This window comes from Monodelphis domestica, chromosome 1 (assembly GCF_027887165.1).
Source record: "Monodelphis domestica isolate mMonDom1 chromosome 1, mMonDom1.pri, whole genome shotgun sequence".
Classification (NCBI taxonomy): domain Eukaryota; kingdom Metazoa; phylum Chordata; class Mammalia; order Didelphimorphia; family Didelphidae; genus Monodelphis; species Monodelphis domestica.
In genome coordinates, this window is record NC_077227.1 from 425960159 (window position 1) to 425985758 (window position 25600).

At 48.3% G+C, this 25600-nt stretch overlaps 1 protein-coding gene across 4 annotated transcripts in view; it reads right to left on the bottom strand.

Annotated features, from left to right (window-relative positions):
• Nucleotides 1–23376, bottom strand: part of NR5A1 (nuclear receptor subfamily 5 group A member 1) — a 52622-nt gene extending 29246 nt beyond the window's left edge. The window contains exons 1-5 of one of the 4 annotated variants that reach the window (XM_007474637.3): nucleotides 23137–23376; nucleotides 21780–21905; nucleotides 14395–14511; nucleotides 11914–12055; nucleotides 6714–7345 (exon numbers count right to left, since the gene is read on the bottom strand). In XM_007474637.3, the coding sequence (XP_007474699.1) occupies nucleotides 6714–7345; nucleotides 11914–12055; nucleotides 14395–14496 (876 nt within the window). In that variant the 5' untranslated portion in view covers nucleotides 14497–14511; nucleotides 21780–21905; nucleotides 23137–23376. Of the gene's footprint in view, nucleotides 1–6713; nucleotides 7346–11913; nucleotides 12056–14394; nucleotides 14512–16538; nucleotides 20256–21779; nucleotides 21906–23136 lie in introns of those variants that run through there. The other 3 variants (XM_007474638.3, XM_007474639.3, XM_016428403.2) reach the window with 3 other exon arrangements.
• Nucleotides 23377–25600: the final 2224 nt, after the last annotated feature.

The window sequence follows — 25600 nt, forward strand, 5'->3', positions numbered from 1 at the left end:
GAAGATCATGAGCTTGAGAGTCAAAAAGACATGGCCTTGCATCAAGAACATGCTGGTAAATGTTTAACAAACAACTCTTTGGAGGGAGTGGTACACAAGATGAATTATAGTTTAATCTACCCCATTATTAACATTTTCTCCATCACTTTCCCAAGTCTAACAATCAACAAACAAAATCATAACCCAAACCCCAATTTGTAGCATCTGCCAACTTCTAAGCTGTAAATATTCACACTGAAAATTTAACAATCAACTCCCCAAGAATGATTGATCTGGGCTCCAATATATCCCCACTTCAAGTCCTGTTGTTATTCATTCCTTTCAGTCATGTGTGACAATTTTGTGAGCCCATTTGGGATTCTTGGCGAAGATAATGGAGTGGTTTGCCATTTCCTATTCCAGCTCATTTGACAGATGAGGTAACTGGGGGAAATAAGGTTAAGTGACTTGCCAAGGGTCACACAACTGCCAGATTTAAACTCAAGAAGATGAGTCTCCCTGACTCTAGGCTCTATTCACTGTGCCACCTAGTTGCTCCATTTCAGAGACCTTAGGTGAGTCATTTCCTTTCATTTTGGCTCAGTTTCCTACTCATTTAAATGTGGAAGAAGAGGTAGGCTAGATGATTGCTGAGGTCTCCTCAAACTTTCCCATTCTGTGTTCTGAGGTCTCTTCCAGTTTTGACATTCTGTGTTCTAGGATTCCTTCCAGCTCTGACATTCTATGTTCCAGGGTCCCTATCTGCTCAAGCACTATATGATTCTGGGAGTCTGTTAGAAGGCAGGTGGCTGGGACCCTCATTTAAGCAAAGACAATTGGTTTAACCTTCATGAAGCTCAAGTTAAAGGTTATTCTCCTGTCTCCCTGTACATGCCCTACCACCCCCCTCTGAAATATATATAAAAATGGAAATTTATAGTCCCTAGGACAAAGTTGGCCACCACTCCCCTGGGCCAACCCCACTCCCTACAGCCTACAAGTCCTCCTCTCAGGACCAGGGGAAGCTGCAAATCTTCCCCTGCACCTTGACACATCTCATCCCGTCTCGTTCCAGAAGGGTATTTATGGATGTCATGCTGACCTCGCTCCCGTCGCCCCCACCCCTGGCCTGCCGAGGCCCTCTTACAGCAGACCAACCCCCAGAGCCCCCTGCACCCTCCATGTTCTGATTAGTCTCCCTGCCGAAGGCCAGCTCGGGTCTGTAATTCTCGGGTGGCTGACATGCTCCCGGCTGGCCCTACAGAGTGGCAGGCAGGGGGCTCATTTGTCAGAGACAGACTGACAGAATTACTGCCCCTTAAATGAAACCATATATCTGGGGAGTTAAATCTGTTGCCAATCGTGGCTCCGGGGGGTTTCAAAGGCCAGACGTGGAGTGTGAACTGATGTCAAAAGGGACTATTAGCCATAACCCTCCCCCCCCCCCCCCCCCGAGTCCTCCCCTGCTCTTTTTTCGACCCCCTCCCCTTCTTCTCCAGCCTTCAGGACAACACAGGGTTTGCCCAGGGCCTGAGCAGAAAGGAGATTGGTTGTAACTCTCTTAGACAGTAGGTACAACAGCAGTGGGCAGGCTATCTGAATATAAGAGGTTAGCATGAATTAACTCCCAAGGACCTTAGTGGAATAACTATTCACCCATCAGTCAGGAGAGATTCCATTCAGCTCTAAGATTTTAGGTTCAGTGTCCTGACGTCCCTCCCTTCTATAATATTCTACATGCTAAGGCCCCTTCTGCTACTAACATTCCGTGGTCTACCATCTTGTCTCTTCAATTCCATCCAGCCCTGATAGCCTAGAAGTTAAAGTCCTCCCTCTTCCTGTAAGCTGCCCAAGCAACAGATGTGTTCAGTGGAGTAGATTCTGGGATTCTCAGCCATGTAAAGAAATGGGGCAGAACCATTCTTCATCCTTCCCTCACCTTCATCAAAGCCTCTGATCTCGAAGGCTGCTTACCAGACTAAGGTCTCAGCTGGGCCAATAGGAAAGGGTGTGCAGATGGCCCAAGCTTGGGAGAACATTGTATGGGCCAGGATGGTATTTATCTACATAGTTGTTTAAAGAATACTGCAGGACACTGTGAATGGCGAGGAGCTTGTTTCTTGGGCTCAATGCTGACCCTGGCAAGGGGAGACAGGAAGCAGGAAGGCCCAGTCAGTAGAAGAGGAAAAAACACTCACCAAAGTGGGCAGAAAGCCTTGCTTCTCCTGGATGGGGAACACCCATGGGGATGGCACCGTATCCCTCACCCCCTACACTTGCATCCAGAGCTCTATAATCACCAAGATCTGCCCTCCAAATGCCTCCAGCTGACCAGGATCCTCCACAAAAGAAATAATTTACCTTTTCAGTGTCCTGATGACTCTCTTTCCCTCACCTAAAATATTTCCTGATGATATGGCCCCATCTCACAGTTTCTCCAACCTCCATCATAGTCTTTATTCAACATGAAGCATGACTTATGTTAATAAGCACAGCTCATGCCTAGGCCCCCAGGACTCTCAGCCAGTGTCTACTCCAGTAGCTAGAGAGAGACCAGGACAAAGGGTACCAGTACAAAGGGAGACTCTGTTCTCCCACAGTCCTCTTACTTCTAGGATAGACCATGGCCTTTGGAGCTAATAACCCCCCCCCAAGTATCTAAGATGGAAAATGGTGCCCCAACCCTGGGACCCATCCCCACCCCAATACAGATGTTATCCTGTAGCCCAGCCCAGGCCCGTCCTGTGAACAGATATGGCCCTTGGCTCACCCTCTTTTTCCCAGGAAAGACATCAAGCCATCATACCCTACATGCCCAGAGGAGGCTGTGGCTCTCTAGCCATCAGTACAGACAAGAGCCAGTCAAAGCTGCTGCTGCCCCAGAGCCCAGTTTGGCCCCACTGTTTACAGTCCAGGCTCAGGAACAACAACATCTCGGCTGGAATGGAAGGCAAACACTGATAGGACTGAGACAAACAGTCACTGCCCACAGGGGTGCCTCCCCCTCAACTTCCTGAAATCAGCAGAGTCTGAGTCTTTGAGAGCTAGGGGGCTGAGATCTCTCTCATTTCCCACCTCAGTTCTAATATGCAGAAAGATGAGCCGTGACATGGCAAAACATAGAAAGTATAAGACCCCCCAGGTGCCCTCTTGAAGTTCTCCTACCCCCTCTCCCTGGTCTCTCAAGGGGTAGGAATAGGAGTTCCCATCAGCTCCCTAAGAGCCACTGTTTCATCCTATTGGGAAGTTTCCCTCTTATTGGGAAGCTCTTTATTTTGTCTCTACTTTTCCTGTTGCTTTTCTTCTTATCTAAGCCTGAGAAATGGGGAAGGGAAGGGAGAGAGAATCAGTCCAGGAATTGGAAGGGCACAGCAGACAGTGGCCTGGCTGTCTTTGCTAGGAATGTTATCAATAGGAAAGTTCCAACAACCCTCTGTGGACTCTATTCCTCTTATTTCCATTCCTTTAACACCTCAAAGACTTATTTCGGTTGGAATTCATTGGATCCTCCAACTAGAGTTGGAACAGAATTAAAGGCCATCTAGTCCCAACCCTTTATTTATAGATTTGAACTCAAGTCCAGAGTGATTTGCCTAACCTGTCATTTCCACCATGTTAACAGTGAGATTTGAACCCAGGTCCTCTGATTCCAGAGTCAGCTGGTTTTCCACTGTTCCACAATGATTCCTTCCACCAATGCAGTCTTCGACCCTTCTAGGACTAGGGAGTTCTTCCCTGAGAATTGCTGAGGCCATAAAATTTATCGATATGCAGCCAACTCAGCAATGAGATATCCCACACTTGGTGAGACTGGTCCTGGGACATAGATGCGCAGGCTGTCAACGAGCCTGTTCCGAGCCTTTTCAGTTTGGAAGGGTTAGTCAAAGCTTACCTTAGTCTTCTTTTTTCCTTAAAACCCCTACCAGAACTGTGTACTGGTTCTAAGGCAGAAGAGAGGTAAAAGCTAGGCAATGGGGATCAAGTGATTTGACCAGGGTCACCCAGCTAGGAAGTATCTAAGGTCAAATTTGAACCCAGAACCTCCCATCTCTGGGCCTGGTTCTCAATTCACTGAGCCACCCAGCTGCCCCTTCACCTTAGTCTTTAAGAACCCAGGGTCACAGGAACCTGGGAAGATTTATAAGAACTATAAGCAGAGTGAAGTAAGCAGAACCAGGAGAATAATGTATTCAATAACAAAAAATAAAAACATAACACAGATAATATGTAATAACTATACATAAATATATACCAACACATGTGTGTGTCAGACATGGTCAATGGGTTAATATAGGCATTTTGTTTGCCTGGCTCTGCATCCATAGTGTGTGCCTACACACACACACACACACACACACACACACACACACACACACACACATACACACACACGTATATATTTAGATGCGGTCGAAGCAGGACTTTGTTTTGCTTCACAATGTATCTTTGTTACAAGAGGTTTTTTACTTTTCAATTGATATGGAGAGGTAGGAAAGAGAAAGTAGAGTTTTGTCTGGAAAAAATACATTTAATTTTTATAAAAATAACTCAGGGTCACCCCCTCTATGCCCCCCACCCAGAACAATGAGGAATCGGAGGTAAAGGTTAGCTGAAATGCCCTCCAAATCTTTGCCATGGTGCCATGTGCCTCTCCCAAAGACCTAGAAAGGTTCAACCTCGAGATCCAAATATCAGCCATAGTCAGTGGCCCATAGGTAGATTTCCCACTTTGGGCAGCATAGGCAGCCACAATTTGAAACCCTTATCCTCTCCTTTGTTGTTCTCCAGCTAAGGGCAGGGCCATGCAGGCAGGAGAATACCCATTAATCGAGCTCCTTTCCAGAAGCACAGAAGACCAAAAGGATCCAGGATCCCCATTTTGGCCTTTTCAGTGTTCAGAGAGGCTACCTAAAGGGAAAACCTCAAAACTGATTTTGCCTCTCCCATCAAAGCTTTACAAATGGTAGAGACAAGAGAGACCAGACAGCATTAATTCATTCAACCTCCTCCTTTTACAGATGAGGGAACTGAGACCCAAAAAGTAATGATTCTTCCAACATGACACAACAGAGCCAGATTGGAGCCCAGGGCTCCTTATTCCCAATACATTGCTCTTCTCATCACAGGCTATGCCACAGAGATAAAGAAAAAGCAATCAAGATGGCAGATGGCCACTGGTCTGGAGAACACCCAAAGTTCTTTCTTATTCAGTTCTATGATTCAAATAAATAAGAGAGAAGGGAAAATAGATAGAAATAAGATGGGGGAGGGAAAAAGAGAGGGGAAGGAGAAAAGGTGGAAGGAGAGGGAGGAAGGAAAGGAATAGGGAGAGAGAAAGGGAAAGAGGGAGAGAAAGACAGGAAGTGGGGGAGGAAGATCAGGGAACTAGAGGCAGAGTGGTAGAATGGAAAGAGCAGTAGATAGCAGCAATGCAATGATCCAGGACAATTCTGAGGGACTTATGAGAAGGGATGCTATACACATCCAGTGAAAGAACTGTGGGAGTAGAAACACAGAAGAAAAACAACTGCTTGATCACATGGGTTGATGAGGATACAATCTAAACGATCACTCTAGTGCAAATATCAATAATATGGAAATAGGTCTTGATCCATCAATGACACATGTAAAACCCAGTGGAATTGCTTGTTGGCTACAGGAGGGGGTTGGGAGGAGGGGTGGGAAAGAACATGAATCATGTAACCATGTAAAAAAATTTTTAATTAATCAATTAGATAAAATTTAAAAAAAGAAAAGAAAAAAAGAAAAAAGAAAGAGCAATAGATTTGAAGACCCAAAGAGCAGTGACTAATTGTTGCTAATTACTACCTATATAATTGCATAAATCACTTAATCTCTATGGGACTCAGTTTCCCCATCTGAAAATAGAGTATCCTAGTATTAGAACTGGCCCTTCTAGCTTAGCTAGAGAAAGGAAGAGAAATAGAAGGGAGAGAAGGGAATGGGGCAGTCAAAGTTCCAAAAGAAGATGGATAGTAAGGATCCAAGAGTATGACAAGAAACAGGAATGGAGGGGACATGACAGAGGAGAGACTCTAATGCACACTCTAATGCAAATACTATCAACAAAGCAATGGGTTCAAATCAAGAAAACATCTAATGCCCAGTGGACTTACGCGTCGGCTATGGGGGGTGGGGGGGAGGAAAAGAAAATGATCTATGTCTTTAACGAATAATGCTTGGAAATGATCAAATAAAATATATTAAAAAAAAAAAAGAAACAGGAATGGAAACAGAGAGGCCACTTGATTCTCTTCTCAGTCTGGTCCATAGACCTGGAAGTGTCCTCAAGGTTACCCATGATTAACCTGCCATTTTGTAGCTAGAGGATGCTATCCAGAGGCAGAAACTCCAGAGAAGCAAAGCAACTGAGCCTGGGATCACCCAGCTAAAAAGTGACAGAAAACAAACCCGGTCCCCTGACTCCTCCTTCATGCTCTTTCCATCCTCTACCTCCATCCTCTACCACACTCTCGGGTGAGGGCTTGTCCCTGATTAGAACCCAGAGTGATACCAGAAAGGGAAAGAAGGAGAAGAGAGGAAGAAAGAAAAGGACTGAGGAAGTGAGAGAGAGAAAGAGAGGTAGGAGGAAAAGGGAGAGAGAAAGAAAAATAAAGGGAGACAGAAAAGAGAAAGTTTAGAGGAGGAAAAGAGCAGGGGAGAGGGGAAGAGGAAGGGGAGGGATAAGGACACCATTGGTTTTGGCCACTCACCTCCAACTCCTTGAAGACTACACAGCTCCGAGCCCATTCAACAATTGAGAAGAGTGTCTGGTCCGCCATCTTGCACATGAGGCCAAAAGGTGTGGGCCTGTCAGGCCGGCCCTTGGCAGGCTCCTGTAGACAGGCCAGGATGCGGGCCTTGAGCTGGCCCTCATCAGGTTCTAGCTGCAGCAGTTTGAGGATGAGCTCTGGGACCCCAGGCAGGCCAGGGCCACTGGGGTATGGCTCTGGATAGCCGTAGGGTGGGGCTGGGTCATGGGGGCTGGCATAGGGCTCTGGGTACTCTGACTTGATGGCACGGCCAGGGAAGGCAGGGTAGAGGTAGCCAGCCAAGGGACCGTGAGTGGGCACTGCCATCGGCAGAGCTGGTGGGCCATAGGGGCCCCGATCATAGTCACCAGGTGGCCCTGCAGGTGGGGCAGGTGCCAAGCCTTTGGCCCCTGGGTGGAGGGTCGGTGGCAGGGGGTAGTCAGTTTGTGGAGGAGGTCCCATGGGTGGACCCGTCTCGAGCTTGAATCCATTGGCCCGGATCAGGGCCTTCTTCTGCTGCTTTAAGGCACGATCTCGCTTGTACATGGGGCCAAACTTGTTTCTCCCACCTCGCATTCGATCTGCCCGCACAGCTATGGAGAAGGTAAGAGGGATTCTGTCAGGAAGTCCTCCCACACTGACCAGAGAGAAGTAACTTGGGCTTCCCTTATCACCTCTCCTCAATTTCCAAGCCCAACTCTGGCCCTGGCTATTAGAGATTAATCCATGAAAGCCTGGTGATGCCCCAGATCTGCAACTGACTTACTACATGACAGGCCATTTCTTCTCTCCATTTTCCCATCTACAAATCGAAAGAGTGGAACTAGTTGGTCTTTAAGGGTCCTTTTGATCCTAGAGTTCTACATTGGAAACCGTGTTCCAGTTTTAAGATTCTATGTAGCAACAGCCCCGATTCTGACCATGTCATTCCCCTGCTCAAGATAACTTCTTTGAATCCTAACAACCTCTACACACTCACTTCCTAGCTCAGCCTTCAAAGACCCACAACAATGTGGCTCCAACCTACCTTCCCGTTCTTATTTCACATTACTTCCTTTCATGGTCTATGCACTCATTCCAGGCAAATTGTACGACTAGCTATTCTCTGAACTTGCCATTCCCTCTCTCTCGCTTCCATGTCTTCACACAACGCCCGCCCCCACCTGGAAACTCTCCTCAAATGTGCTTATCAGAATCTCCAACACCCTTCAATGCTTAGCTCAGCTCCTGCTTCCTCCAAGAAGATTTCCCTGGTTCCTGCTGCCACTCCATCTCCCCACCCCCTTAGATTTTTCTCCTTCCTCAAATTAGGTTTTTATTATGTTTATTTGCATATTGGTTACATTCCTCCAACTGTCAGCTTCTTGAGGGAAAGGACTTGGTTGTTTTCTCTTTTTGATTCAGCAGGCATTTAATGTTTGTTGAGTGGAATGGAATTACAGTCTCTTCCATCTCTCACTTTCTACATCCTTTAAGCTCTCACATTTTCTCTTTGTTCTAACAGTCTGTGTTCTGGGGTTCTTGCTAATTCTGGCAATCGGGTTCTATGGTCCTTTCTAGCTCTGATGTTGTCTGACTGTGGCAGAAGCAGATGGAGGGTACCCTCCCAGCCATACTTCTGTAGCGATGTCATGCATCCTCCCTCCATGAAACTGACCCAAACTCACTCTTCTAATGAGTTTCGGAATCTTACTTCAAGTGACTGGCAATCCACTGTGTGGCATTCTAAGGGATATGGCTCTGCCCAGGTTTGGAAACCACATGACTTTATGGATCTTCCAGGTATTCTTGACCTTCCCTGGGCCTCTGGTTGTTCAAACCAACTCTGATCTGCTTTCCTAGATCTAAGCAAGCAGGGTTGAGGAATATAGCCAAACAAGTCACCTATTCCTCCTCTTCCCCACTCCAGAGCGTGTTTGGGGGCTGAGTGGTTATTGGAGGGGAAGCAATGTGCCCAACTGCCTTGTGGGAAGGAAATTCAGCATCTGGGGCTGCCCTAGATGCTAGGGTTTGATTTCCCCCACCTAGCACTCAGCACATAGTGGGTACTTAATAAATGCTTATTATGTTGTTATTGCATTGTATACACCTCTCCTCTTCTCTAAGAGGTTGTAAGAACCCTAATGAGAGGGGAGTAGCTTTACTTGTCTTTGAATCCCCCCAAAATGAAGAATATGGAGCCTGGCACATAGTAGGTGCTCAATAAGTGTCCATTTGAATGATCAAATAAATGGATCTCTCTTTTGTTGGAACCTAAGGCAGCCTCACTGCCCAGCCCTTCCGGAAGCTCCTTCCCCCAGGAAGGCCTCTCCAGTCCCCAGCCAGATGTTCCTCCCACGGCCCAAGAATGTGTCACTTGGCTGGGAACAGGTGCTTCTCTGCAGCTCAGCTCTCCCTCCTCCCTCTCTCCATCTCTACTCTGGGCCCCTCCCCCAACATCTCCCAGCACAGACTGAGAGCCTCAGTAGGGAACAGGGAGAGCCCTCCCTTGGCCCAGGAAGAGTAGGGGGAGGGAGGAAGGGGAGGAAGGAGGAGGAAGATGAATAGAGGCCTCAATCAGTCACTGCTCTAGGTCAAAGCTAGTGGTGATCTCTTCTAACTTTATCCTCTCTTCTGCTTCTGAGACTCAGAGAGACAGTATTGCCCAGCTCCCTGCCCCTCACCCCCTATGTTGAGAAATGTGTGTCATTGGGCTGACACTGGGGGGCCATAGAAAAGGTTCTAACTAGGAAGTCCACAGGCAAGGTTCTTGTTCTGTCCTTAAATCACTTTGTGATCTTGAATAAGTTATAAAGATAAAAGAATCTTGGATCTTAGAAGCTAAAAGGGATCTCAGAGATCATTTAACTCAACCTCCTTAATTTGATAGATGAGGAAATTAGGGTCCATGGAAATGAAATAATTTGGCCAAGGCCACACAGGGATTATCAAGTGGGATTTGAACCTTCCCCCTTTGACTGAAATATCAGTGCTCTTTCTACTGTGCCTCACTGCCTCCAACTAGATGATCTCTAAGGACCCTTCCTTTAGGAAGCTAGGTGAGTACAATGGATAGAGCACTAGGTCTGGAATCAGGAAGTCTCCTCTTCCTGAGTTCAAATCTGGACTCAGGTACTTACTAGCTGTGTGACCCTGGACAAATCATTTAACCCTGTTGGCCTCGGTTTCCTCATCTGTAAAATGAACTGGAGAAGGAAATGGCAAAGCACTCCAGCATCTTTGCCAAGAAAACCCCAGATGGGGCACAACTAAACAATAATGAAGGTCCCTTACAGCTCTAAAATTCTTTATTCTAACAGTTTACATTCTTAAGTCTTCTCTAAGCCAGCAATCCGTGTTCTAAGGTGTCTTTTGGGGCCAACGTTCTATATTCTATTTCTCTGTGAGTTTTGAGTTATGAACTTCCTGTCTTCTCCCCCCACCCAGGGAGAAAGGGGAATTTGGAGGAGCTTGAAAATGGATTGGTGCCATGTCTTACATTCCCCATGTAAAGAAGATCATAGTTAAAAACCAGCAGAGTCAGCATTGCAGCTTGGCTGGCTAAAGCAACCTCTGGATTGTCTTCAGTTCTCAGTTCAGATGCCACCTCCTCTGTGGAGCTGTCCCTGAGCCTGTAAGGCCTCCCTTCTCCTCCTCTAGCATACCCATAGTGATCTTTCTTTCCTCTGAGGAAGTCTTAGAGTATTTTGCTGATACCCCTCTTCATCACTGTGCCATGTTCTTTTGTGTATTTTTATTACTCAAATACAAGTCTCATCTGCCCTTCTACAAACTCCCTGAGGGAAGGAACCATAATTTGTTCATCTCTGCACTCCCCCTTATAATGAGTGCAGGACCATGTACACAGTAGGTGCTTAGTAAAGGCTTGTTTGGATACATGGGTGGATGGACTTCTAATTTATTCAAACTATTTGGTTCTCACAGTGAGACCCTCCAACTCCACGGCTCATGGGCTCCTTTAAGCCAGTGACATGACCCCATGTATCTGTAATGTCACTATCCTGGAGAGTCCCTCGGAACCATTGGGCTATCCCAGCCCTACTCCAACATAACTGATTTAGATCTTAGAGGGTGTTCTCTGCTTGTTTACTCCTCAGAGGGAGAAGTGATAGATTTGAATTCAGTAAACCCCTGGCACTCTGTTTTGACACTTGGCTAGTTCTGAGAACAATGGCCAAATCACTTTCCCTCTCTGATCTTGTTTCCTCATCAGTAAAATGGGGATAATAATACTTGCACTCTCTGATTCATACTGAAGGAATAGCTTTGAAAAGCTTAAAGTACTACATAAATCTGAGCTGTGCAATACAACCCAGTTGCTCTCCCAGCTTCAGGTAAAAAGCTTAAAGGGAAAAGGCTAAAATATTAATATCCCTTGATTTATAGAGAATCAATGAAAAGGCCTTTAGAACACAGAACATAAGAGAAAGCACGTTGGATGTGGAACCATGAAATGGCTCCATCCAGTCTAACTGCTTTCTTTTTCCATAGGAGGAAATGGTCAAATTTCTTATCCTAGGGCACACTGAGTTAGCAGTCACAGAATCCAAACTTGAACCCAGGTCTTAAAATTCATTTCCCCATACTCAGCACTACACTCACTGTCTTGCTAAGTTAATGTAATCCAGTTTCAGAAAATTCACCTATGATCTCCAGAGATCAGAGTCAGTCAGGATCACCCAAAACAATGTAGACCCCAACAGACATCACCAGGCCTCCCTCCTTCAGGGCTCTCCTTCACCTATTCGCCCCTCCCACTCATTGCACTTATCTAGTTGGGTCACCTCCCAGCTCTTTTTTCCCCAGCTTTCCTAGTCCTTCTCTCTCTCCCTTCCTCCCTCCCTCTCTCTCCTTCCTTCTCTGTCTCTCTCCCACCCTCTTTCTCCCTCTCTCTTTCCCTGTCTCTGCCTCTCTCTCTCTTAGTGTCCCTGTCTCTCTCTCTCTGTCTGTCTCTCTCCCTCCCTCCCTCTCTCCCTCTCTCTCCCCCCCCATAAATTCAATTCTTGCTCCCCTTCCCCATCTTGCATTAGTTTCTCTTGTGCCCTACAGAGTGGGGCACCAGTGGGTGCTAGAAAAGGAGGAAGCAGGGAGAGAGAAGAGTCTGTGGATAGGACATGGACATGGAACTGAGGCTGGGGCTGGGACCCGGAATCACACCCACCTTCCAGCCGCATCCCCACAGTCAGGCACTTCTGGAAGCGGCAGTAGGGGCATCGTTTACGCTGTGTTTTGTCAATCTTGCAGTTCTGGCTCTCGGTGCACGTGTAGTGTTTGTTATTCTGTACGGTGCGCTTAAAGAACCCCTGTGTCCCGGGAGATACAGAGGGAGTTAGCACCGGAGATCCGGGAGGGGCGGCCACATGAAGGAGGAGGGGGAGAAAACACCTGCGTAGGGGAGAAGCAGCTGGGAAAGGATGAAGGAAGAAGCTGCAGGAGGAGGAGAGAATAAGAGGCAGGGGCAAGAGAAGAGAAAGATTATAGGAAGACACCTAAGGGAAAGGATGCTGAAAAATGAAAGAGGACACAGGGGAGTAAGGAGAAGCCTGGGGAAAGTGGGAGAGGAAATGAGAAAGGGGGAGAGAATTCAGGTGGCGAAATAGAGTGCTAGAGGACTGGGAAACTGAGGAGGGAAGAGAAGAAAGGATGGGGGAGGAGAGAAAGAATAAAAGAAGATGGGAAAGGGTGGGGAGGGGAAGAGGACCTAAGAATAAAAGGAAAGAACCCAGGGAAAAGGAAAAGATGTGGGGAGTGAGGACAGGAGATAACGAAGGAGAGAACAAGAGGAAAGGATACTGGAGGAAGGTTTAGGGAATGGTGAAAGCGCATGGGAATTAAGTAGGAGATGTAAGGAGAGGGAAGAGACCAGTAGGTGAAGGAAAACCGCCTAGGAACAGGGGAGAGGACTTAGAAAGAAGAGAGGGGGACAGACCTTGGGAGAGTGTGGAAAGACCTGAGGAGAGGAGGGTATGGGAAAATGGAAGAGGAGTAGGAGAGAGGGTTGGGGAAAGGATTCGGATAAAGGACAAAGGGAGAAAATTGAGAAAACAAGGGGAGAAAGAAAAGAATTCGAGAACAGGAATGTGGAGAGAGGTAGAAATATACAGGGAGAGGGGAAGAGAACACAGAGAGGAGGGAGGATTGGGGAATAGAATACAGTTGAAGAGAATGAGGAACAAGGTTTCCATAGTTAGGCCGAGATTGGAAGAGGTGAGAAGGAAAGGGAAGCAGTCCAGGGCAGCAGCGGGAATTGCCTTAGTGGGTGAGGAACCAACCAGGACCAGTAGCTGGGAACAAGGAGCGGCGAAGGGGACTAATGCACTAGTCTGGTCCAAAGAGGGCTGTAAGGAAGAGAAGCTGAGTTTTCTTTGCGCAGGGTGAGCAGCTAAGGCTCCAGGGTATGAGCGCAAAATCTGCACAGGAACGCAGCAAAAGGCTTCTACGCAGTTTGGAGGAAAGATGCGGGCTGGGAGGCTGGGTGAGAGCCAGATACAAGGAGGTGACAGGGAAAGGGATCCCTTTATGACCCTGAAGGGAAGTGGCCCCCAGAACCAGTCCAGGTTCTTCCTAACTGGAATTAAGGGGATTGGAGAGGGAGAAGGATCTCCACTTCGCGGGTCCTAGAAAACTGGTTAAGATTTGGAATGGGCATGTGCCTATTGCGGGCTGAATACTAGACAGGTTAACAGGCAAGCCCTTGTGTCTGTTGGATCCTAAAGTTATTCTTGCCCAACTCAGGGGATGGTGGGGGTGGGTTCAAACCGCAAAGAAATCGGAGTCTCGTACAGCGAGAGCTGAGAGAAGGTCGAAGTTCCGGCACCCAGGTTCTGGGGTCCTTGACCACCACCCTCCGACCCAAAGCCTCATTCAGGGACTGAGGTGGAAGTAGGAAGGAGGAGCTGTCCAAAGTCAGCGCTTCCTGAGCTGTTAGAGACAAGCCCTGGTCGCCACACTCGCTTTGTCCCGCCACAGTGACTCCTCCAAGCACCCCAAGTTCAGCTTGTGTTGGTTCTCACTGCAGGGAGTCCCATTACCTGTCACTTTCTTTTTCTCTCCATCTGTCCCGGTCCTTACTGCGTTCCAGACACACCCCACCCAGGCCCCTCCTTCTTTCCCCGGCCAATTAGTCCCAAGCACCTTTTTGGGAGCTTCGGTCCTGTCCTGGTCACTGCAACAGCTCAGAGCTCCCAGTGGTTACTATTCTATTCCTCTCTTTCAATTCTGTTCCTCTTCTCCAATAGCCTCCCCCCCCCCCCCCCCGTCCGTCGGTGTCCCTCCCCTTCCTTCTTTCCTGACTGATTAGGCCAGGTCTCCGTCACCTCTGGAATGGCCCAAGCTTTCCAAGCCACTTTCTCAGACCCCTTTTCGCCCTCTCCAGCTTTCCCACTCGACCCGAGATGGTTAGTTCGGGACCCTTTCTCGTTTGCACTGCTTCCTGGGGGTCCTCATCTCTCTCCTTTTCCATTGCTGGCTCTTCTTGACCAAAGTCCCTCTGTCAGTGGGCTGCCTCGTCGTCACCCCTCCCTCCACGACCTTTTGCAGTAGCTCCCTGCCGGACACCGGCCCCGCCACAGCGCCTCTCGGCTTTTCCCCCAATTCATCTGAGTCCCTCTCAGTCTGTCAGTCAGCCCTCGGGGAAGCTCACCTTACAGCTCTCACAGGTGAGTAGCCCATAGTGGTATCCGGACACCTTGTCCCCGCACACTGGGCAAAGCTCGTCCAGGTCTTCGTCGTACGAATAGTCCATGCCCTCGGCGGCTGCCTGGAAGAAGGAGGGAGGGAATGGAGAGGAGAGAGTCACCACAGAGCGATCAGAGACAGTTCGGGGGTCGGGGGTATGGAACCAGGGGGTCGGGGGTATGGAACCAGGGAAGGGGCAGGGGTCCTGGCCTGGTGCAGCAGAGCCAGGCGTGGCTCAGGGCTATGGAGGAGCCTTTATAGCGCCCATGGGGCCCTGGAAACATCAGCGGCCTCCCCGGGGAGGGGGGCCTCACTCCCCTTTCTCCCGCCCCCGGAGGGTGGGCGGGATTGCGGGCGGGGCACGCTGCCTAAGAGGACACGGGCTCTGGGTTACCCGCCTGACTGGGCCCCTGGGGATCCAGGAGCCAGAAGAGGCTCAGCGCAGGGCCTGGTCCTGTTCCTTGCCAGGGGGCAATGCCGTCGAGGCAGCAGTTGGCAACCCAGTGGGCTTCTTTGACAACATAAATCCTCCACAACCGAACCCAGGGCTCTAGGTCTACATGAGGACCTGCTACTTGGAAGGAGAGGAGGGGCGACGGGGCATGGGAGAGGGAGAGACTAAGAGGGAAGCAGGTCCTGAAATTATGGAAAAACAGAATGGGTGCTGGTGTTGGTGAGATCGAGGGCAGCGACAGTGACAACGGGCAGAAACAAACAGAAGGAGGGCTGGTCTATGGGTAGATCTAGAACGGACTCAGAGACTTCCTAGAGAAAAAGAGACCCCAAACAGAAATAGAGCCAGAAACAGAAGCTGGGGAGGTAGAGAAAGGTAGAGAAAGGAATTAAAAAAAAATGGCAGGGGAGGGAAGAAATAGTCACACGGAGATACAGAGATACACATGGAGTCAGAGATGGAAACTCAGAGAGCTGTAGGAACACCCAATTATGATCCCAAAGCTGAAAAATTGAAACTGGGACAGAGATTCAGAGGGGGTTGAGAAAGTGGCCCAGCCTCGGTGGCCAAGACGCCGAAAAGATTAGGACTGACTGAAGTAAAGACCCCGAGAGAGAGACAGAGACCAAGGAATGACTTATGGAGTCAGAAATAAATCCATACAGAGGCAGCGCAAAGATACGTAGAGGAACCTAGGCATAAGAGACAGAGACACAGCCACTGGAGAAAGGTAGAAACTGGTCTGGGGTAGTTTCTGAGACAGAAACAAAATTCTCGAGACAAGAGAGTAGAGTGAACGGAAGAATGGAAATGGAAGCAGAGACACAACAGATAGAGAGATTGGCACAGAGTGCCCAAAACAGGCCAGGGAGCTCAGGCAGAGACAAGGGGGGCGAGAGAGACAGGATAACGATGGAAGGGTGGCCACGGAGGCAGAAAAGCAGAAACAAAGACAAGGGAGATAGAGACTTGGAGAGAGAAGTGGGTATCGAAGAACGGCGCAGAAACGCAGAAAGAGAGACGTGAGAAGGTAGCTGCAGAGGTTCAGAAAGAGACACCCAACGACCGAGTTGTGAGACACAGAGAGAGACAGAGATGATGCACACAGAGACACGATGTCCAGAAACAGTTGGAACCGAGGAAAGGAAATAGAAACAGAGACAGTGACTCCGGGGAGACAGAGACACTGACAGAAGCAGGGGAAAGGAGGGGTGGGAAACGGTCACAAACAGTGATGGCAAACGGCAGAGACATCAAAACAGAGGCACACAGAGATGGAGACCCACAGCGACAGAGACATCATCGAGACAACGTCAAAGATACCAAATACAGAGACAGGAGCACACGGGAATAGAGACACGAGACCTAAAGAGGGACAGAGACACTGGCACACACAGAGACAGACACTTAGAAAGAGCCCCGAGCCAGAAAGCTCGTCCGCCTTGGAAGGATTCTTCCCCAGAATCCCTGCAGCTGGGGCCCTGACCGTAGTGGGAAGCGGAGTGAGCATGGGATCCGCCCGCCCCGTCCCGGTATCCAACCCCGCCCGACCCCCAGTCCCTAGCCTGCCTCCTCCTCCACCTCCTTTTTCTCTCCGTACCCCATTGGGGTTCCTGGGCCCTCAATCCCGTGGGGTCACAGACGCTGAGACCCACCTGCCCAGACGAAGACCGGCCGGCTACAAGCCGCACCCCGTCCGGCAGCTGATAATCAGCGCTACGGTTCAGCTCCGGGGAGAGTCGGCTCCGCGGTGCTGACAGCCCCTGGGGGCGGGGGCGCAGGGCTCTCCTGGGCGGCTTCCATCTGGGGAGCTCTTCTCCGCCCCCCGGCCCCGGCCTCCGCTTCCTCCTTAGAGGGGGGAGGGGGAAAAAGCCCTACAGAACACACTCGCCTCTACATCTAAGCCGCCACATCACTGTCCACAGCGACCCCCATTTTCAGAAGAGCTTGCACTGCCTGGGGACCGTGATTCTGCGCGGCAGGGGAGCCCCCAGATTTCTCTTGCAAATGGAGACTCTTGGCATGTCTCATACACCTATAAATACGGTATTCCTTTTCTAGGTAGACTCAAAAAGGATGGGCCGGGGTACCAGATTCTCGGACCTAACTCGCGCCCTCTGCTTGGTACCCAAGACCTATGCTATCTTGGGTAAATCACTTAATAGTGTTGGACCCATGGCTTTCTTTTCTGAAGAAAAAAAATGATCGTCAGAAAACAGAATCTCTAAAGTCCCTTGCATTTCCAAGTTCCTATGTTCTAAGCTCGAACATTCTATGTTCTATGGTGCTTTTTCTTCTTTAGTTTCCATGGTCTCTAATTTAAAGTCCTTTATAATGTTAACGTTCTTTTCAGTTCGGATGACCTCTGGCTCTTTTAAGGGTCTTTTCAGTCTTAATACTCTAGGTTCCAAGATTTCTTCCAGTCCTCAGATCCAAGAACCCTTCTCTGAGTTGAATTCCCCAGCTCTGGGATCTGCATGTCCCTCCCTTCCCTTCTGTGACAGAGAAAATTTGGGCTACTCAGAGATTCCATGCTCCAAGCATCCGAGGGCCTGAAGAATAAACTCCACAGCCTTCCCTGAGTCTGCTTTACCTTTGGGGAAAAGAAGGGAGTAAAATAAATCCCTATCAGTGTATACCCTTACTGGGCACAAACCAGCAATCTTTGGACTGTTTGTTTGCAAGCCTGACCAACTAAAAGGCTGCTGCTGGACTCTTGGTTTTGTTTGATTTGGAAGTTTTTGTTCTTACATCTTCAACGTTTACTCATTTGGGGGAGTGGGGAAAGGTCTGAGAGCAATGGGTGTGAAGATGTGGGAGGAGATACACTTACTCTAACCCTTCGTCCTAGAGAAGGTAAGGCACCAGAACGGGGAGAAACGTTGCCCGTTAGGAATGGAGCCATACTCCATTTCCAGGTAGCTTAGGAAAAAAATAACCCCGGGATTCAGAAAAGCCCTGAACTGAACCCTTTGAAGAATGATGCTTCGAGCATTTGATGAGAACTTCGGTTGAGGCAGAGAGAAAAGAGGAGAAGAGCCTAGATTAGGACTCGGCTAGTTCTGTTACAACAATAACAACAAACATGCATCCCTTTATATACCCCTACTAGTTTAGTGATCACTTTTAGTCTCTCTATGCTTCAGTTTCCTCATCTGTAAAAGGTGGATAGGGGTGGATTAGATGACCTCTAAACTCCTTTCCAACGCTAATAGTTTACACAGGTCACTTCCCCTCTCTCGAGTTGCTTCATCTGCATAATGGGCACAAAAATCTCTGTCCTGTTTCACAAGGCTGCTAAAAAGGAAAGAGCTTTGTCAATCTTAAAAAAGATAGAAATGTGAACTAGTATTCAACTAAGAGTGGTGAATAGAAGACTAGTCTGAGCTTCAGGAAGACCTGGGATCAAGTCCTCGATCTTTCTTATTCTATTTGAGTGGCAAACCACAATCTCTGAGTGGCTCCAAGCGCCGTTGTAAGTTACCGACGGGTTGCTGACTTGCTGATGTGGACCCAGTACCGACCCTGAGAATTCCTTACCCAGACGGAATCACGGGTCCAAAACTTAGGTGGGCGGGTATACACAGTCACCGACACAAAATGTACAGATATACACATACGTATGCAGGTGGCATAGGTATCTCCGTGATTTTCTATCTTTTCAACAAATACTTATTAAGATCCTTTTGTATGCGAAATGCTGTGCACAGAGCTCAGGGAGATAGCAAATGTAGCTAAAGAATGATTTCATTTGACCTTCAAAATAACCCCGAGTAATGGCAGCGCTATAAAAAAAATTTTTTTTAACAAGTGAGTTATCACAGAGAAGAAAATTGAAGCCCATGGAAAAGAAGGGGGTCTTTCCGAAGCTTAATAGAGAGCTAACGAAGGCGTCGGAACTCGAATTCAGGGTCTCCTTACACCTTATGTCTTCGACTCTTTTTACTACTGCCAGACCGCTGCTGAACGCGCCCACCTGGGCAGACGTCCTTCTCAGAAGGCCCGGGGAAGAATGCCCACTCCTTCCCTTAGCCTGGAAGAAAGAGGTTCTGCAAGCGGGTTGGGGTGAGAAGGGGGTGGGGGAGACAGGAAAGCAAGGCCTGAGCTCTCTTTGAGACCCCCTGCCCGCCCGGGTTCCGTATCCCTCCCCTCAAGTCCAAGGGGGAAGGCTCTGTGGGAGTGGAAGCCTTTTGCCACACAGACGTGGGAGTACGCAGCAAGCCGACGCAGCAACGTCCCGGACCAAGAGTGGCTCTGTTCGCGGCGGCCCCGAAGTTCCTTCCTCCCTCTTTCCCATGATACCTGAGATGTGAGCCATACAGTTTATTTGTTTTTTGTTTAAGTCCCGGTTTGTATAGCGCTAACAGACTTACTGAGACCCTCAGGGAAGTTAGGACAGGAGTTAACCCCATTTAACAGATAAAGCTACTGAGGCCGGGAGAAGGCCCCTAGGGCTATAGATGAAGAATTTGAAGTGATTTTAGCTCTTGTGGATCTGAGTCACTCCGAGCGGAAGGAGCAATGGTTCAGATCGCAGGGGACCAGGGTCAAGGCCCAGATCTGTGATTCTGGACAAATTCCTTAACCTCTTTGGGACTCGATTTCCTTCTACGCTGAATAATAACAATGTAAAAAGAATTCGCGTTTATAGATCGCTTTAAGATTTGCAAAGCGCTTTACCTGTTACCTAATTTGATTCCCACAACTCTCTTTGACAGAGGAAGCTCACATAGCATTAACCCCGTTTGACAGAGGAAGAAACTAAGGTGGAAAGAAGTGACATGAAACTATTACGCTATTTCCAGTGTCCCACAGGCTGCGGCACCCGCGGGTGGAGTCAGGGCATCTAGCTCAGAAAATCTGGCCAGTGTTAGGGACCCTGAGGCAGGTACAAATTCAGGTAGCTAGATTTCTAGACTTGGATTTCTTCATGAGGATCGATTCGCAGTCTCTCGGATCTACAACCATTGCTTGCCAGCTCACGTGGGGCGGCCACGGAGACCGGAGAGCAAGCGCCAGGTCTGAAAAACGCGATCTTTAAGCGTATAAGCAGCCACTATGAGTACGACCGGGTCAAGAAGCACGGCAGATTCACGCACTGCTGCACAGCCTCCTGAACAGTGCGGGTCATCTCCGGGCCGTGCTACTTTTCTGCTCTTCGCTCTAGCCGGGGCTGAGATGGGGTGGAATGATTGTGGGAGGGCAGGAGGTGTTCAGTCCCTCGACAGCAATACAGTCGTCTGGATTGGCTCATCTTGCCAAAATCGCCCCTGGGAATCCTTGACCCTCTTTCTGAATCCCAATCCCAATATGCAATCGTTCTTTGGTATCTGAGGTCAGAGAACCAGGAACATTGAGCCAGGAAAGTCTCAGTGACTCTCTCTCTCTCTCTGACTCTCTCTGACTCTCTCTGACTCACTCTCTCTCTCTCTCTCTCTCTCTCTCTCTCTCTCTCTCTCTCTTTCTCTCCCTCTCCCTCTCCCCACTCTCAATCTCTTTCTCTCTCTCCCTCTCCCTCCCTTTGTTTCTCTCCTTCCCTCTTTCTCCCCCCCACATACACACACACACATACACACACACACGCACACACACTCAGTTTTCTTTGTACAGGCACACAAAGATATAAGTAGACACCCAGGTAGACACAAATGCACACAAGCTCCTCTAGAGTAGGGAGTGTCTCATTCTTTGTATTTGTCTCCTCCAGTGCCTAGCACAGAGCTTGGCACAAAGTGGGAACTTCAGAAATGATTGCTAGAACACCCAAAACTAAGAGGCAGATAGATATCTAAACAGGGGCATATGCACGAGGACAGGTGCAGGCGTATCTTGGTAAAAATGCATCGGTAGACAAAACCTCGATTCAGAGATACACAGAGAAACAGAGCCCCAGGTAGACAGCTACATAAACCCAGAGACCCACGGATACTGTCAGATACAGATGCACTACCATAGATACACACAGGCACAAAAACAGAGACACAGGTGCTTTCACTCCCAGTGAGTGACATGGACACACAGGCAGATGGCTAGGGACACACTTGGACACATTAATAGACCTTAGATACATTAACAGCCCTACCCAGACACAAACACTGTTAGACACAGATGCACACGGAGACACAGAGATAGACATGTAACCAGGAAGATACAGATAGATACATAGACACACTCACGGATACAGACATCTCTCCCCCATCCCAGCCCCCAAGGAAGAGAGCACTCAGAGCCCTGGGAAGAGCTTGATGGGGGATCAGAGGGAAAGGGTGCAGTCAGGACTCAGGGATATGGCTGCTACACTCAAACCCATTCCTCTACCCCCACTGCCTCCCCAGGAAGTGTCTCCTGTGGCACAATGACCTCTGTCCATCTCAGCACAAAGTGTCTGTTAGGGTTTTTTCCCTGATGGCAGCAGTGGGGACTTAGTGGCAGGTAAAATAAAAAGAAGAAGAATCAATGCTAATAAACTTCCAATGGGAGTGGGGTACAAAAACACAACAGATGTTGCCTCTCTCAGTGGAGTGGCCAGTAGGTGCCCCTCCCTCTACACTAGGGATATAGAGTGTCAAAACAGGGTGTTAGAGATGGCAAAGTCTTAGCACATAAAATGTTTTAGCTGCAATGGACCTTGGATGTGGTGGAATTCAAACCCATCATCTTAAAGGTGAGAAAACTGAGACTGAGGTCCAGAGAGGGGAAGGAAAGGGCTCCCCCAAGGTTACCCAATTAGTGTACAGTAGATCTGGGACGAGAGCCCCAGTCTTCCAACAGCTCCTCTGCAGCTCCCTCCACAGCACACAGCACACTCAAACACAGAGAAATTGCCTATCATTTGATCAACTATCTGATTGTGGTAAAAAGGGGTCAGGCTGGGTGGTGGTGAGGGGACACAAGACCTGAACTTCCTTGAAGTGGTGGCAGATTGGATTTGCAGACAGGAGGATCTGAATTCAAATTCCTCTGCAGGCACTGAAGTTTTCTGATCTTGTGCAAGTCATTTCTCTGTGCCTCAGTTTTCTCATCTGCAAAATAGGGTCATTGAACTCAATGACTCAAATCCTTTCCAGTCCTAAACCCATGACCCTCTAACTCTAGGGGTACTGAGAAAGACCAGCTGGGGGATGAGTTGTGCCTTTATGGGAAGCTTCAGATCCTCTTTTCATATTCTTCTCCACCAGACCAAATACAACTTCAATAATCACAAATCAGATTTTTATGGCACTTGAAAGTTTACAGAAGTTCTTTCTTTACAACAGTCCTGTAAAGTAGCTAGTGCACATATTCATATCTCCATATGACAGATTGGGGAATTGAGGCTCAGAAGGGAAGTGATTTGTTCAGAGTTCCTGAGTTCAAAAGGAAGGGGAAGCCCTTAGTTCTAGAGTCAGCTCCCTCCTTTTTGCAGTCTTCATTCAGGCCCCCAAAGAAACCCCCCAAACCTGATGGGCTAAGGCACCACAGAGATGATCCACCTCCACAATAGCTAGGGTAAATCTTCTTTAGGGAGGCAGGGGCCCCCCAAGTTGTGGTGCATATCCAGACACAAATACATTCATAAGGTACAGACTATGCAAAGACACATAGACGTACACACAACTGAGTGAAAACTGAGAAATTAGAAAACCATCTTGTCCAGCTCTGACTTGGACCCTAAGCTCAAAGCCAGGAGGACACCACCACTACCACCATCCCCCACAGCCCCCATCATATTGCTGCCCGGAGAGGGAAACAGCAGCTTGTTTCCAAGCCCTCCTTTTTGGAAGGGGCCCTGCTTGGGCACTGACCTGAGTCCAGGGGCCAGTGTCTCACCCTGCTGATGCCTCCCCATCTGGCCAACCCCAATAATCATTCCCTTCCCTCAATATTCCCACTGTCTTCCCTCTCTAATTGGAGGTAGTGGGCTTAGTGGAAGCAGACCCTAGACTTGAAATATGAAGAGGCATGGGTTTGAATTTTAAGTGTGACCTGTAATCCTTTCATGATCCTAAACCAGTCATTTCCCCTCTGTAAGCCTCAGTTTCTTCATCTATTAAATGGGGATATTCACACTGCCTAGCCCAAAGGGAAAGCACTTTGTAAATCTTAGAAATCTACAGAAATCAAAGTTTTTTCCTTGGAAACCCCACCATCATGCCCTTCAAGAAGGGTTAGGGTCCCCTGACTACCCTCAGTGCCCCCAACCTGGGCCTCTACTATGAAGGCCAAAGCCGGAGCCCGCGGCCTTGTTTCAATCAGTGTAGATTCGTTACTTACTGGGAGCAGGGACGCCTCTTGCAGGGCTCAGGGGGCCGGCCGGCCGGACAGACAGACAGTCCAGAGCTGAGGCCGTGGCTGGGTTGTGGGTAAGGCGAAGGGAGCTCCCTCACGCCGGCAGGATGGGTGGGTGGGTGCTGGCCGCTGGCCCTGTCCTGGCCGTCCTTCTCCTCCTCCAGCTCCTTCCCTCCCATCTAGGGTTGGGGGGGGCATAGGAGGGAGGCCCCCGCCTGAGGCCCAATCAAGTGTCTCATTGGTTTCTGCACACACGTGATTTGCTGTCTCTTCATTTTTTCTTAGAAGAAAAAAAATAATAATAAGAGGATGGTGAGTTGGGGGGGGGTGGCGGCCTGGGCCCAGGGGAAACAGGCTTCTAATGCTCCCCAGGGTGGAGGGTAGATAAGGGGATCTTTGCTGTCAATTAAGCCAAAGACAGAGATGGGTGGGAGGGAGCTCAAAGGGGGGAGGAAAGAAAAGAGAGGCACAAACTCCACTGGGGAGGAGAGCAGCTCATTATCGAGGTGGGAAGGCTGAGGGCCAAGCTGATTTATGGGCCCATCCTCCACAGCCTACAGGGCTTCTTGGCCTCTCTGGCCTCTACTCCCCGATTGGCCTATGGGGTCCTGGCCTGGGGACCCAGCCCGTCTCCCAAAGGATACGGGAAAGAAGTAAACATAGCCTGGGGCCCTGGATGGGCCTGGTAAACAGCTTTTTTGTTGTCCATCCAGCTAAGGGAATTGGGAGGCAGGGGGATGGACGGCTTGACCTTGAGAAAACAGCTTCCCCCTCCCCCACCTACCCAATGCTTAGGAGGCAGATTTTAGTCTAAAAGAAGAAAAAATTCTTAACGGTGAGAGCTTTCCCAAATGGAATGGGCCGTCTTGGGAGGGAATAATGACTTTTCTTTCTAAAGTGCTTTAAAGTTTTCTGACTCTTTCCTAACTCTGTGAGAGAGATAGTCCAAGTATCACCATTTTTAACAGATGGAGAAACTGAGGGATTGTGTGACATGACTAAGTTGCATAGCTAGTAACTGTCAAAGTCAGGGCTTAAATGCAGGTCTAAAACCCAAACAAGTGTTCTTTCTATGATATCTCGACTTTAAGCAGAGGCTGGGGGATCCCTTGCCAGGGAAGAGGGGCTACTCATTCAGGTACGAGTTGGGCTAGTTACCTGCTGAAATCCTTTCCATCTCTGAGATTTTACAATATTCTGAATCCTTCCATAATAGCTCCCATTTCTACAGTAGATTAAGAATTTGTAGATTAAAATATATTACTAAAAAGTAAATGTATTTATTAAGTGTATAAGCTAAATTTATTTATTAAAGGATTTATTTCTTTGTTGATTGCCCTATAAGGGTCTTTCTTCAAAGTAATTCTATGACATTGGTAAGATAAATACCATAGAGGGTTGGGAAGCTTTAAAGAAGGGACCTTCAAGACCATCTAAGCCTACATTTTACAGAAGTGACAGAGCTCTGATATCCTTGTTTTGTTTTGTTTTAACTACACTATTGACCAATCGCATTTATTAAACACTTATTATATGTCATACCCTATGTTTATTATCCCCATTTTACAGATGAGGGAAGAGAGGCTTAGCAAGATAGAAAATGGTGAATGAGCTGCAGAGTTCAGACTTATAGGATCACAAGCCCAAGAAAGTCAAAGATCTTGTCCAAGATCAAGTAGCTCTTAAAAATCAGAACTGAGATTTAAATCCAGGTTATCTGACTCCAAGTTCAGGGCTCTCTCCCCTGCCCATACCAGAGAGTCCTAGAAAGAGTCCTAAACAGCCCCTATGAAGCATGAAGAGTGTCTACCCAGAGTCTCTCCCAAGGTGGGATGCTGCTCCCCCTTACTTCAAGCTTTCTATTCATATGAAGAGGATATCTCTCTCTCTCTCTCTCTCTCTCTCTCTCTCTCTCTCTCTCTCTCTCTCTCTCTCTCAATCTCTCTCTCTCTCTCTCTTACCTCTGTCTGTCTGTCTGTCTCTCGCCCTATCTGTGTGGTGAAGAGAACTTCTGAATAGATGGGTAATCTCATATCTACATTCTCAACCTATAAGATGGTTGGACTAATGGGGTGGCAGGATTAAGAGAAGAAGCAACCCTGAGATTTCAGTTATCTGATATAATGAGGAACTGAGAGGTCTTCCCCAAGTAAATCATCCATAAACTAAACCGTATAACTTGAATTCATCAACAATCACATTTCATATATGTGTATTAAATGTCTGTGCAATGTTGTGTGGTACCCTGTGCTAAGGGTTAAGGAGATAGAAAATACATTTCTTTATTTTAATCAATTAATAGAATTTATCCACAAGTGACCCAGGCCTTCCCATCCTCCCCACATCACAGAAGGTATCATCCAGGAGACCGACATGTTCATACAAATTAAATTCCTCTCCAAAATGGCTGGATCAGTTCACAGCTCCACCAAAAATGTATTAGTGTCCC